The sequence below is a fragment of the Quercus suber genome, unplaced genomic scaffold (genome assembly GCF_002906115.3).
Source record: "Quercus suber isolate HL8 unplaced genomic scaffold, Cork oak 2.0 scaffold_365, whole genome shotgun sequence".
Lineage (NCBI taxonomy): Eukaryota > Viridiplantae > Streptophyta > Magnoliopsida > Fagales > Fagaceae > Quercus > Quercus suber.
In genome coordinates, this window is record NW_027069817.1 from 474,786 (window position 1) to 489,549 (window position 14,764).

Here is a 14,764-nt window from a genome sequence, read left to right on the forward strand (position 1 = left end):
AGGACGAGATTCGACAAGATCTTGTCAAGTTCTAGTCCAGATCCGACAAGATTCGGCGAGATCTTGTCATGATCTGGCCAGATCTCAACGGATCCGGCCAAAATAACAGCACTGGAGATAAAAACCGAAACTGACCGGTGAACCAGAAAACCCGATGATGTGCATGAAATATATACAATAAAGTACTCGCATATCTATATATTTAGCTTTACTTTTATGTTATTTTGTTACTGATTATATAATATCTTTGTGTTGCAAGTAACAAGGGCTTTACATGCAAAGTGGGGCTAGGCCAATTAAATTCAAGTCCAATTGGAGCAAGAAATCAAAGGAAATTTGCACCAAATCCAAGTCCAATTCGGATTAGGATTCCAGCCTGCACATCAGTTAGTATTTTTGGCATAACTTTCGGCTCAGATATCCAATCGAGATGATTAAAGTTGGGCTGGAAATTTAACTTAAAGGGCTACAACTTTTTAGTTTACCAAAAATCCGAATTCTGAATTTAAGTAGGCAAAAATCGTCGGTTAAATGAAACCTAAAAATCTGGGATTTCCTCCAAACAGGGAATTCAACTTGTAATAGGATTTCTTGACCTATTTAAAGGCTCTTTAGGGTAAAAAGAAGAGGAGAGAAACCTGAGAGGAAAACGAGGCACCGCATAGAAGAATTTGCTTTTGGGAGTCTTTCAAAAGAGGAGTATGTGAGGACAAAGGCGAGAGCTTCATGTTGATCAACCGATTCAAATGAAAGACATAAGTTTTATTTGTTTTCTTTTCAATTTTATTATGAACTAAATTTTATTTTCTAGAGCATTGATGTAGTCTAGCAATGAACAAACAATTTATTTTCTGAGTTATATTATTTTTATTATTTCCATGATTAAGTGTTTAATTCTTATTCTTAATGCTTACTATTTTTCTTTATGAATTATTGTTTGATCAATTGAATTACAATGAGACCGAGAGGTGATTTGTTATTTTAGTTCTAGAATTAAACACCATTAGTTGAGCGAAAGCAGAGATGCTTTACCGCGATTAGTGTGATTTTTCAGAAAATTCAAAGTACGTAATGAGTCTCCAATTAATTAAATTCACATAGAGATATGGCATTGTTATTTGAAGATACTTTTGATATTATTCGAGAGAAAATATTGAATACTTAAGGAATTTTTAATCATCAACGGGAGATTATTAGAATTTAATAACTAGGAAGAATAAATTGTGTGGGATTTGTTAGGTAAAATCAACCGCTCTAGATCCATTATTATCATATTTTTACACTATTAAAGTTTTATGCTTTGTTAATTCTTTTTATTCGTAGATTTATTTTTATTAAATAGTTTAATTTAATATAGATAGTAGAACATTCCATTTGTTTTCGAATTTCCAAATAGTAATTTATTTAGTGAATTTTGTTATTCAATAACATAGTTAATCCTTGTGGGTTTGACATTCGTTTTCTAAAAACACTTTACTACTTGTTACGATTTTGTGCACTTACAGATTATTTTACGCGAACAAGTTTTTGGCGCCATTGCCGGGGAATAACTGTTTGTTATTGATATTGATACTAGCTAGATATTTACTACTTTGGATTTTATTTTATTTATTCAAAAAAAAAATTAATTAGGTGCATCTGAGTTTGTTTCCTTTCTTTTCAGGAATTAGAAGTGCATAACCTGATCTAAACTATTAGAGCATACACTCTTTGATCCTAAAATTGAAAGAACCTTACGTCAGCTCAAGAAAGAAAAGAAGAAAGAGGCCAACACATCTCTATCTAATAGGGCCGATCAAGAGCAAAAGGCATTAAGGGATTATGCTATGCCCTCGGTAAATGGAGCTACATCGAGCATAAGGAGGCCAGCCATACAAGCCAATAATTTTGAGATCAAGCCGGCCATCATTTAGATGATACAGCAGACTGTCCAGTTCGGGGGGCTGTCACAAGAGGATCCTAATGTCCAAATTGTAAATTTCTTGGAAATTTGTGATACTTTTAAACACAACGGAGTGACAGATGATGCGATTCGACTAAGACTTTTTCCCTTCTCACTTAGGGATAAAGCAAAAGTTTGGTTGAATTCTTTGCCACATGGCATCATTACTACATGGGAGGAGTTGGCACAAAAATTCTTAGCAAAATATTTTCCTCCTGCAAAGACAGCAAAGCTAAGGAATGATATCACCACGTTCATCCAATTTGAGGGTGAATCATTATATGAAGCATGGGAGAGGTACAAAGATTTATTGCGAAGGTGTCCTCATCATGACCTTCCAGCATGGCTTCAAGTGCAAACATTCTACAGTGGTCTAGGAGCTACAAACAGGTCTATGGTTGATGCAGTAGCTGGTGGAGCTTTAATGAGTAAAACTCATGAGGCAGCCTATGAACTTCTGGAAGAATTGGCATCCAACAACTATCAATGGCCTACAGAAAGAGCAATGCCAAGAAAGGCAGTTGGAGTTTTAGAACTTGATTCTACTACCTCATTGGCGGCACAAATGGCAACTTTGTCTCAACAACTAGGTAAAATGAATGTTAATGCTATTCAAACTAATGTTGTTTGTGATCATTGTTCAGAAAATCATTCAAGTGCTGACTGCCAAGTGGGAAATAATTTTGCCCAATTGAGTTATGGACAAGCAAATTACGTGTCAAATTTTCAACGTCAAAATAATCCATACTTGAACACGTACAATCCTGGATGGAGGAATCACCCCAACTTCTCATGGAGCAATAACCAAGGGCAGGCTAAACCACCTCAGCAATTTCCATAGCAAGAGAAGAAGTCGACACTTGAGGACATGTTCATGCAGTACTTGCAGAAGACAGATGTGGTGATCCAAAACAACTCAGCTTCAATCCGCAATCTTGAGGTGCAAATCGCTCAGCTCTCAAGCATGCTCACAGAGAAGACTACAGGAACTTTGCCAAGCAACACTATCACCAATCCGAAAGAACATGTAAAGGCAATATCATTGAGAAGTGGACGAACATATGAGGAGCCAAAAGTGCCAAACAAGATGAAGCTGTGGATAATGAGGAGTCAAAGATGAAGGAAGCCGAGTCAGAGATGAAAGAAATGGAGCAAGCTGAGAAGACTAAGGAGAATGAAAGAGCTTCAAAATCCAAAAAACCCAGAGAAGTTACTTTTGAGACTTATTCTCCTTCAATTTATGATCCACCAATTTCTTTTCCGCAAAGATTACGAAAAAACAATGTGGATGATCAGTTTTCTAAATTTCTAAGTATATTTAAGCAATTGCATATTAATATTCCTCTCATTGAAGTTTTGGAACAAATGCCTAAATATGCTAAATTTTTGAAGGATATTATATCAAAGAAGCGGAAGTTGGAGGAGCATGAAACAGTAATGTTGACAGAGGAGAGTAGTGCAATCTTACAAAAGAAGCTGCCGCCTAAGCTGAAAGATCCGGGGAGTTTCACTATCCCTTGCACTATAGGAAAATCTTATTTTGATAGAGCTTTATGTGATTTAGGGGCAAGTATTAATCTAATGCCTCTCTCTATTTTCAAGAAATTGGGTCTTGGAGAAGCAAAGCCGACCACTATCTCTTTACAATTGGCGGATAGATCCATTAAATATCCAAGAGGAGTCATTGAGAACGTATTAGTAAAAGTTGACAAGTTCATCTTCCCAATTGACTTCATTGTCCTTGATATGGATGAGGACAAGGAGATCCCTTTGATATTGGGTCGACCTTTCCTTGCGACGGGGAGAACCTTAATTGATGTCTAGCAAGGAAAACTTGTTTTGAGGGTCGGAGAGGATGAGGTCACTTTTAATGTATTTAAGTCTATGGAATTTCCTTTCGAGACACATTCTTGCTTTCAAATAAGTGACCGAGACATGATCATGGCCAATGAGACTTGTGCAATTGATTTTCAAAAGTTACCACTTGAGGTATGTCTTACTCACTCTACACCTGTTAAATTAAATGATGAAGAAGTTAAAGAATGTGAAAGATATTTGGAGGCTACACCACTCTTTCCTCCTTCAATGCAACCAAAAGTGGAAGACCTAAAATCATGTCAGCCAACATCTCCACCAGAGGAACCACCTAAACTTGAGCTCAAACCGCTTCCATCAAAGTTAAGGTACGCTTTCTTAGGTCAAAACTCTATTTTTTTCAGTTATTATTAACAGTTCTTTGAGTAATGTAGAGGAGAAAAAGTTGTTAAGAATCTTGCGGGAACACAAAATAGCTTTGGGTTGGACCATCTCTGACATCAAAGGAATTAGTCCTTCAAATTGCACACACAAGATTTTAATGGAGGATAATGTCTAGCTACAGACGTTAAATAAAGCACTTTTGGGAGGCAACCCAAGTTTTTTTTTATCTTTATGTTTATGTTTTTATTTTTTTTTATTTTTTTTATTTTTTTCTTTATCTTATTGTTTTTTCTTTCATTTTGTAGGAATAAAGAGACCAAAAAATTCTTCAATGGGTACACAGCTGCACCTCAAGGAAAAATATTCAATTAAAATCAGGGGAGAATCTCTTCTCCTTTCTCATTCTTTTATTTAGTTTTTCTTCCTTTTTCCCATTGAGGACAATGTGAAATTTAAGTTTGGGGGAAGGGAATTTATTTTATTTATTTCAAAAAAAAAAAAAAAAAAACTTTCTTTTGCCTAGCTTGAGGTTTGTGTTTTAAGTTCATTATACTACTCTTGCTTAAAGAATTTCATTGCTTTCATGCTCAATTCATTGCACATGCACGTAGCTACTTAGACACAACTTGTTGTTGAAGGATAAAAATGATTAGAAAACCTTGATGATAACAATGTGGAGACTATAACCCTTGTGAGTTTTGAGCCAATCATTATTTTTGGAGGGTTATTTTTTTTTTTTTAATCTTAAAGTTCATTTGGAAGTGCGTAACATATTTCTCTTGTCGTAGTCTCATTGTTCTTGCTTTTGGCCAAGAAAAAATGATTTTATGCCACACTTGAACCTTTTGAAGTCATTGATTTTGAATGAACTATACTAGTCTTTGAGAGATGAGATTAAGCCATTTTTGTCTACTTTGAGCCATATATGTGTTTTTTTTTTTGATACATTATCGCTAGTCACCCCATTGAGCCTTTTAATTAGCCTTTCTTTCTTAAAACCCTTGTCCATAGTGTTTCAAGATGGAATTTGATCAGTTTGTTTCAATGCGGTGGTTTGTGTGAGAATTCAAAGAAGAAAAAAATTGTACAGAGTTCCATTTACTCCAATGTTTTGAGTTGCTTAGTAACTAGGGGTATTCATTACCAATGTTTACTCTTACGTCAAACCGTAACATGAAATATGAGTATGCAAAAGCACTTCAAGTTTGTGACTTGTTGAGTAACGTGGTGTATCCATCACAAATGCCTGCATTCACGTCAAAAGATAAGTGATGACTTGAAGTAAGTAAAAAAAAAAAAGGGGGAAAGTGTCAAAAAGAAGTAAATAAAAAGGGTTCTCATCAAATTTTGAGAAGTGAAATGTAAAGGAGTATTGCTTTGAAGAAGAAGAGTTGAAAAAAAAAATGTTGAATGGAAATTCCAAAAAGAGTTGACATTCCGACAAATCTTAAAACACTTCTTATATTTACCTTTACCCATTTTTATTTCATACCCTTTACTTTTACCCTACATTAAGTCCTAATAAAATCCTTATTTGATCTTGAAGATTGTGTAGTTCAAATATTGATATGACTGAATAAAAAGTGTAGTATAAATTCTTTTTTTGGCATCTTTTCATGAGACTACTTGTTCTTTCTTGATTAAGTATTTTTCATGTGATTTATATGTGAGATTTTTATTTTTCTTACATTATTCCACTCACATATACTGTTGAGAGTGTTACACCCCATTTCAGAGTGATTTCATTTGTTGAGTGATAACACCAGAAATGTTTGAGTTGAAGCATACTTTCAAATAGAAATTCAAGTCAAGTTTATTCTAAAACTAAGAGTATGTTTGAGTTGGCTACCACTTTTCACTCACAATGAGTTTTGATGGCATGAGATATTTCTTTAGCATTTGTAGTGTTTCTAAACTTGAACTAATCCTCTTTGCAAAAGGCAATTGAAAAAAAAAATGAATTTTCTTTGTATTGTTTATTTTAGTATTCATTCTCAAAATTTTGTGGGTATATTCCCTGCAAACCTTCACTAGACTACAACTCGTCCACTAGTGTAAGCTAGGGGTTTAAAGGCTTGTTGCATACGCTAAATGCAATCGAAATTTCTAGCGAAAGTGGATTAGTTAGTATATTTTCTTTGTTTTATTTTACTCTTTATCTGTTTTGCTCGAGGACTAGCAAAAATGTAGGTTTTGGGGTATTTGATGTGCATGAAATATATACAATAAAGTATTCACATATCTACATATTTAGCTTTATTTTTATGTTATTTTGTTACTGATTATATAATATCTTTGTGTTGCAAGTAACAAGGGCTTTACATGCAAAGTGGGGCTAGGCCAATTAAATTCAAGTCGAATTGGAGCAAAAAATCATAGGAAATTTACACCAAATCCAAGTCCAATTTGGATTAGGATTCCAGCCTGCACATCAGTTAGCATTTTTGGCATAACTTTCGGCTCAGATATCCAATCGAAATGATTTAAGTTGGGCTGGAAAGTTAACTTAAAGGGCTACAACTTTGTAGTTTACCAAAAGTCCGAATTCTGAATTTAAATGGGCAAAAATCGTCGGTTAAATGAAGCCTAAAAATTTGGGACTTTCTCCAAACGGGAATTCAACTTGTAATAAGATTCCTTGACCTATTTAAAGGCTCTTTAGGGTAAAAAGAAAAGGAGAGAAACCTGAGAGGAAAAGGAGGCACCGCATAGAAGAATTTGCTTTTGGGAGTCTTTCAAAAGAGGAGTATTTGAGGACAAAAGAGAGAGCTTCATGTTGATCAACCGATTCAAATGAAAGACATAAGTTTTATTTGTTTTCTTTTCAATTTTATTATGAACTAAATTTTATTTTCTAGAGCGTTGATGTAGTCTAGCAATGAACACACAATTTATTTTCTGAGTTATTTTATTTTTATTATTTCCATGATTGAGTGTTTAATTCTTATTCTTAATGCTTACTATTTTTCTTTATAAATTATTGTTTGATCAATTGAATTACAATGAGACCGAGAGGTGATTTGTTATTTTAGTTCTAAAATTAAACACCATTAGTTGAGCAAAAGTAGAGATGCTTTACCGCGATTAGTGTGATTTTTCAGAAAATTCAAAGTACGTAATGAGTCTCCAATTAATTAAATTCACATAGAGATATGGAATTGTTATTTGAAGATATTTTTGATATTATTCGAGAGAAAATATTGAATACTTAAGGAATTTTTAATCATCAACGGGAGATTATTAGAATTTAATAATTAGGAAGAATAAATTGTGTGGGATTTGTTAGGTGAAATCAACTGCTCTAGATCCATTCTTATCATATTTTTACACTGTTAGAGTTTTATACTTTGTTAATTCTTTTTATTCGTAGATTTATTTTTATTAAATAGTTTAATTTAATTTAGATAGTAGAACATTCCATTTGTTTTCGAATTTCCAAATAGTAATTTATTTAGTGAATTTTGGTATTAAAAGTAGAGATGCTTTACCGCGATTAGTGTGATTTTTCAGAAAATTCAAAGTACGTAATGAGTCTCCAATTAATTAAATTCACATAGAGATATGGAATTGTTATTTGAAGATATTTTTGATATTATTCGAGAGAAAATATTGAATACTTAAGGAATTTTTAATCATCAACGGGAGATTATTAGAATTTAATAATTAGGAAGAATAAATTGTGTGGGATTTGTTAGGTGAAATCAACTGCTCTAGATCCATTCTTATCATATTTTTACACTGTTAGAGTTTTATACTTTGTTAATTCTTTTTATTCGTAGATTTATTTTTATTAAATAGTTTAATTTAATTTAGATAGTAGAACATTCCATTTGTTTTCGAATTTCCAAATAGTAATTTATTTAGTGAATTTTGGTATTCAATAACATAGTTAATCCTTGTGTGTTTGACATTTGTTTTCTAAAAACACTTTACTACTTGTTACGATTTTGTGCACTTGCAGATTATTTCACGCGAACACCCGACGTGACCCAAACTGGTCAATCCGACTAGCATTCTGGGTCGGTTTCAAGTTCTGTTTTCATCCACCCGAAAGTTTCGGGTCAGGTCCAGGTCATGCACAAACCCGACGTGACCTGACCCATGGACACCCCTAGATGATGCTTGCTTTAAGTTCCATTTCCAAGCCTATAAAACCCCTCAGGTTCTCACTAATTCTAATAAACAACTCTACCTCAAAGTTCTCTTGTTATGAATGGTGTCCAAATATTTCATTAATAATGATTTAAAGTGTGTAAAGGGCTTAGGAAGTAAAGAAAGTAGTGATTATGTTTTTCTATAAAGAAAAAAAAAATGTAAGGGTCCGAGGACATCACCCCCGCGAGGCCAAGCCCAAAAAGCTTATAAGCCCAACAAACCCTGTGACGAAAAGACCGAAATAACTTGAAAGAAGGAATCGGGTGAGGAAGGCGACCACCTCAGATAAGACCATCCCGAGGTAACCAAGAAGAGCCATGTCCCTGGTGTTGGAGGTGTGAACCGAAAGAGGCATCCAAGGCCAACACAAAGAGAGAGGGGGAAATGTGTGAAGGAAGCATCGGTCACCTCAGCATTAAATGCACTACACCAACTAAGATAGCTACATTAATGGCTGAATGACACCTGAATAGTGTCGAGATAGCCTGTAGCTCACCTAGCCAAAGGAGTCAATTTCGTACCGAAAGCCATTTCAGTTTGCCCTTCGAAACAAAATATTTCGGTACCGGTCAATACCGATGTACCTTTTCGGAATTACCGCTATAAATAAATATATATTCATTAATTTAAGTTTTGTTGATTAAATCTCATAAATATAAGTTATATAACCATATTGTCAATGACTCAATTCATAACCTGTAATTCTAATCTAAACCCAATAAAAAGTAATAGATTATTAAAAAATAGGGTAAATTGCAAATTACACCCCTGAAGTTTGTGGTTGACTGGATTTTACATCCCAAAGTTTCAAAAACTTGATTTTACACCCTAAAGTTTGGTTCTGTTAGTAATTCACACCCTATGGTTAATTTTTGCTATTAAGTGACACGTCATCATGTTAATGTGTTTTATTTTTGCCAAATCAGCCTAAAACTAGGTTGTTTTAGGCCTAAACTTAAAACAAAATTCTCTAGCCTAAATGACACAATTTAAGCCAAGTTCCTAAAATAGAAAAACAAAAACCACGAACAAGGTTGAGACCCACAAACAGCCAAACCTCACAAATCCAAACGATCATCTTGCATGATCCTAGGCGGTGGCGGCGGCCTCGACTGGCACCCCCCAACTCCGACTGCTCATGTTATTTTACACCAGTTCAAACCCAAGCCAATGTTGTCTAAACCCCACAACTAGAGAGTCGCAAGAAAACAAGGTTGTCTTTACAGAGATGGTGGAGTTTGTCTGTGGTCTCCAACTTGATGAAGGTATTTTTCTTCATACATTTGTTCATGTGTTTGCATAGAATTGAAATTTGAGCTAGCTCCGCCCTGGTTGAATTGAGATTTCTTCATATTTAATTATTTTGACTACTTTACTATTTCTGGCCATTCAATATCTTGTGGTCAATTGATATCCATCCTTTTATCTGGTCAAATTCAAGTTTAATTATGACCCTTTTCTTTGGAAGTTGTCCTGATCTTGTGCCTATCAATTTCCTTGAGCTTCCATTTGTACCCCATTAAAATACAGTTGCAAGTCTTAGTATGCTACAGGTTTTCAATTCCTCCAATGGTTTTATAAAAATATAAATAACTTGTACTTTTGTGCTCTTTCAGAAGCCCGTAGGCTTGAAAATGAAGAATTTTTTATGCAAAAAGATGAAGAGCCAAGAGCTTTCGATGAAGAAGTAAAAGATGAGGCTGGTCGATGGACCGAAGTTATAGATGTCAGTAAGATTGAGCACACTACTGAGGAGGACAAGGAGGAGATAGTGCTAGATGAAACTATCCATGAAGTTGCAGTTGGGAAAAGGTTATCAAGTGTGCTAAAGCTGCTTAAAGAGTGAGGAACACTAAAAGAAAGCATCGAGTTGGGTGGCAGAAACATGGACAAGAAGAAAAGAAAACTCATGGGTATTGTAGATGATGATGAATCAAAGGAGCCTTGTCGATCTGCTCTAGTTGATTTTAAAAAGGAGATTCGCATAGAGCGGACAGATGAATTTGGGCAAGGCCACCACCGTCACTTGGGATCACACGAGATGATCGTTTTGGGTTCGTGAGGTTTGGTGGTTTGTGGGTCTCAATCTTGTTTGTGGTTTTTGTTTTTAGATTTTAAAATTTTGGCCTAAACTATGTCGTTTAGACTGGGGAATTTTGTTTTAAGTTTAGGCTTAAAATGACGTAGTTTTGAGACTGATTTGGCAAAAATAAAACGCATCAAATTAATTGTATAGAGTGAATTGCTAACAGTACCAAACTTCAGAGTGTAAAATCAAGTTTTTAAAATTTTAGAGTGTAAAACTCAGTTAACCCTAAACTTCAAAATTGTAATTCACAATTTACCTTAAAAAATAATAACAATCAAATTAATATTATATTTTATTTATTAAAAATAAGAACCAATCTGCCATCACGTGGGGCTTTCAAAATTTCAATGCATTTGGTAACAAAAGTCAAAACATGCTAGCTGTAGAGTAACAAACTATCAGTAAATATCAGTTTGGAGGGCTTTTAAAACACGCTAGCTGTAAAGTCCATCTAAATATCATTTGAGAGGTTTGAAAAATCAAGAAAGAGAGAGAGAAAGAGAAAGTTAGATGGACACAGAGAGAGACAGAGAAGAGAAGAAGATGAAGATGGTGATGAAGATGAAGTAGCAGCAGCCAAAATCAGTCCACGATCCCGACTTGAGGTCGAGAATGTAGAGATCGTCGCCGGTGGAAGGTGAGAGTGAGAAAGAAGCACTTTTCTTTTTCCGGTCCGGTATGCATTTACCGACCGAAATCCGATATTTCCTCTGGTATGGCCGAAATGACCCGGTATGGCCCGGTATATTTTCTGGCACGAAACAACCTTGCTTCTGTACTGGCCAAGGTACCAGAACGGTAAATACCGGCCGTACCGGTACGAAACTGACTTCCCTGCACCTAGCACACCCTTCAAAGGTGGGGATGTGACACGAAACAGGAGGGGATTAACCACCCTTTAGGTGGAGGGCCAAGATGAGAAGCTGACTACTATTTATAAAGAGGATTACCCTTGTGTTGGTCTGCTATACACATCTCTAAAAATTAGTTGTAGTGGGCCTGCTTCCAAAGCCTAGAGCTCAATCTCTGGGCCTTTGTATTTGTTGCTGCCCCCACACAAAAAACTATTTTTATTTATAACAATAATAGTTATTATTATTGATTTAGGATATGACAAGTTTTCTCATATTTAGTTGTTTTGACACATAAAAGTCATCAAAAATTAAATATTTGTAAATTCACTTTAATCTTAACTATTTAATTTCCTACCCTCTTTTAGTGACATGTAAGATATAAATGTATGGAACTAATATTGTAGTATTATTTTATGTAATTAAAAATATTACTAATAGCATAAATACATTTATAATTTTCTACCAAAAAAATACTTTTATAATGTTTATTATTTTAAGTGATGTTTTAATTATTTAAGTATAATAAAATTTGATGTCATTTTGTAAAGATTTATATGAGAAGCAGTTTATTCTTTCGCAAATTTAGTTATTTTTACAATAGTTGAAACAAAGTCTAACAAAAGAAATAATAAATTTAATAACATACAATCAATAATGTAAAAGAAATAATTGAAGGATATTTGCATTTTTATTTTATTAAAATAATGTTTGTATTTTTAAGTAGTCATTAAATATGTTTATCTATATCTGCCACTATATCATGCAATTTTCAAATTTGTAAACACATAAAGCATGACCAAATCACTACACCACTTTTATTGTCTTTCTATTTTATCCATAAAATATAACACTAAATATTACAATTTCATACAAAGAAAATTATCGAAATATTGGTGGAAACTAACAACAAAAAATGCACTGCACGTCATACAAAAACTTGGCTAGCATACTAAAAGCTAAACCTAAATTAGTAGAGCCACAAATTACCAAAAACACTTCACCAAATGTGTGTTAGGTCTCCCTCCTCTGAAACAGTACGATCATCCTCTTTAATCTCCTACACTTGCTCCTGCTCTAGCTTCGACTCTAATTCCTGCATTTCCTCCACCTCATCCCTTTCTCAACTAGTGGGGGAGATTGAGGGGATGGAGGATATGAAAATATAAGTGGAGTTCGTGAAAGTTGAAAAGGTGGTGGAGTAACAAAAACAATCTCTAGTAGGTTATGACAATGCTCTAAATCTTCAGTAGGTCCATCGCCCAAACTCGCAAAAAATAAAGACACCTCTGAAGTGCACCGGTGTGGTGCTGGCCTAAGACCCTTTGAATATTAAGTTAAAAACTGATAATGAACTTTCTTGGAGAGGAGTTTCTGAGAAGTATTTTTTGCGTACCTTGGGATTGGAGTGCCTTAGTGTTTATATAGGAGGTTTTGGATAATCACATTAGCTGAATTGTAGGGATATGGGATTATCCCCTAGCTAACGTGTAAGAGTTGGGAATTATCCCGTAGATGATCCACAAGAAGTGAGGAGTTATCCTTAGCTGTTTTGTAGGAGATAAAGTTTATCCTATCACCGACAGTCGTGTGCATGTGGGAGAGTCTTAAGCAATGTAGGCATTGCAACATGGGTTGGGTGTGTGGTTGTACTCATCAGCTTTTAGCCATGCCATGTGTACATGTTGGTCGCGTTTGGACCTCCACTTTTGATGAGTAGGTGCTCTTCGGAAAACCAACTTATTTGGGAAGAGTAGCACTTTCTTGAAGGGTTGCTATGGGGTTAGTCAAAATGTTCCTCATCAGGTTATATATCTGATCTTCCCATAAAGGAGATGACAAATATGGGTAGCAGCTTAGAAGGTGGTGGGGTGGAAGTAGCTAGAAAGAATGGGACAGAAAGGGAAAGAGAGAATGTGAGAAATGTAGAACCAATTGAGAGGGGAAGACTAACTGGAAATGTAATTTAAATTTGACCAACTTATGACTAGATTTTTTTTTCATTTTTTTTTTTTTTGAAATAACAAAAGATTATTGTTAAGCCCACCTGTTATTTTTTTTAAATATTTGTAATATATCTATTTATTTTAAAATAAATTTTTTTTTCATAATAAATTAAAATTAAAGCCCACCTGTTATTTTTTTTAAATATTTGTAATATATCTATTTATTTTAAAATAAAATTTTTTTTCATAATAAATTAAAATTTTATTGTTATTTTTTTAATATAAAGAAGATGGAAAGATTCATTTAAAAATTGTCTTAATTTGTTTTAAGATTTTTTATAATATTATTAATTATTATAATAAAATCCCCTTGATAGTGGGCTCAGTGGTCTAAAGTGTGATGTAAACTTGAATATTTCAGGTTTAATTCACGACATTATCAATCAATGGGATTTTCATGGGTATAGAGTAGAATAGTATAACCAAATAAACACCACTTCCTTATATATGTATATATAGGTGCTTGGCACTGCTCACAAGCACAAGATGAACAAGACATGAGTTTTTGAGCATTATGGTTTAGGTTTAATGGGTTTGAGTTAGAATTGGGTTAACCCACAATCGACCCGATAAGAAATGTGTTAGTTGCGGGTTGACCCGATTAACCCACAATTGACATGATTAGTCATAGTTATTTATTCAAATCAACACGAAAAACCCATTTTAACACAAATTGTTTACCCGTATAAGAATTAAATATTTATTTTGTTTTTTATGTTATGAGTTGTAGGTATTTTAATGTTATGAATTATGACTTTTAATGAAATTTGTTGTTTATTAAATTTAAAACAATATTAATCAGATCAAATAAGCTGAAATGGGTCATGTTTGAAGTTGGTTAATGAGTTGTATTTGTGCAAACTCAACACAATCTATTTAATATTAAGCTGGTTAAAATGGGTGGTGTCACATTTTTGTCAACTTAACACGACCTGTCTATCAAGTGTGTCAAATAGGTCATGTCATGCTTCTAATAACCTATTTTTAATCCTTGTCCACTCTTGTCTTGCTTGTAATAACAACCCAGAATCTATTATCCATTTATTGAGAGACTACCCCTTCCTTAGGAGAAAGTATACCATGTTTCGGTAATACCAACTTAGCATCTGTTTTGGTATTTCCTATCCAATAAATGAGTAACATCTGTTTCAAAAAACCACATCAGACTACTTTAATAAATAATAATGACACTGACAAAGCTATCGAGAAGATAAATTAATCATTTATTAGAGTAGTCTAATGTGATTTTTTGAAATATGTATCACTTATTTATTAGGTAGAAAATACCAAAACAAATACTAAGTTGACATTACCAAAACATAGGATACTTTACTTTAGGCAAAACATGGGAATCCCTTTTTACCTGCTCCCTTCCTTCTCTAAACCACTCCTTGGATGGCTCCACACCAATAAGGGGCTCCACACCAATAATGGAACATCGTCAGCAGTATCAGATCATCACAATATCCCCTGTTGTGTTCTATTACATATAGATTTGTGGACCCTATAGCTCCATAGAAAT

The 14,764-nt window shown here is 34.1% G+C and overlaps 2 protein-coding genes and 1 non-coding gene across 3 annotated transcripts; 2 read left to right on the top strand and 1 right to left on the bottom strand.

Moving 5' to 3' along the window:
- The first annotated feature begins 1,913 nt into the window (after positions 1-1,913).
- LOC111986062 (uncharacterized) lies at positions 1,914-2,783 on the top strand. The gene has a single exon (XM_024017700.1). The coding sequence runs from the start codon at positions 1,914-1,916 to the stop codon at positions 2,781-2,783; it is 870 nt and encodes a 289-aa protein (XP_023873468.1).
- LOC111986069 (small nucleolar RNA R71) lies at positions 2,172-2,278 on the bottom strand. The gene has a single exon (XR_002880112.1). It is a non-coding gene; the product is annotated as a small nucleolar RNA R71 (small nucleolar RNA).
- Positions 2,784-3,058: 275 nt separating the features above from the next.
- On the top strand, positions 3,059-3,766 carry LOC111986064 (uncharacterized). The gene has a single exon (XM_065760404.1). The coding sequence runs from the start codon at positions 3,059-3,061 to the stop codon at positions 3,764-3,766; it is 708 nt and encodes a 235-aa protein (XP_065616476.1).
- The last annotated feature ends 10,998 nt before the right edge of the window (positions 3,767-14,764 follow it).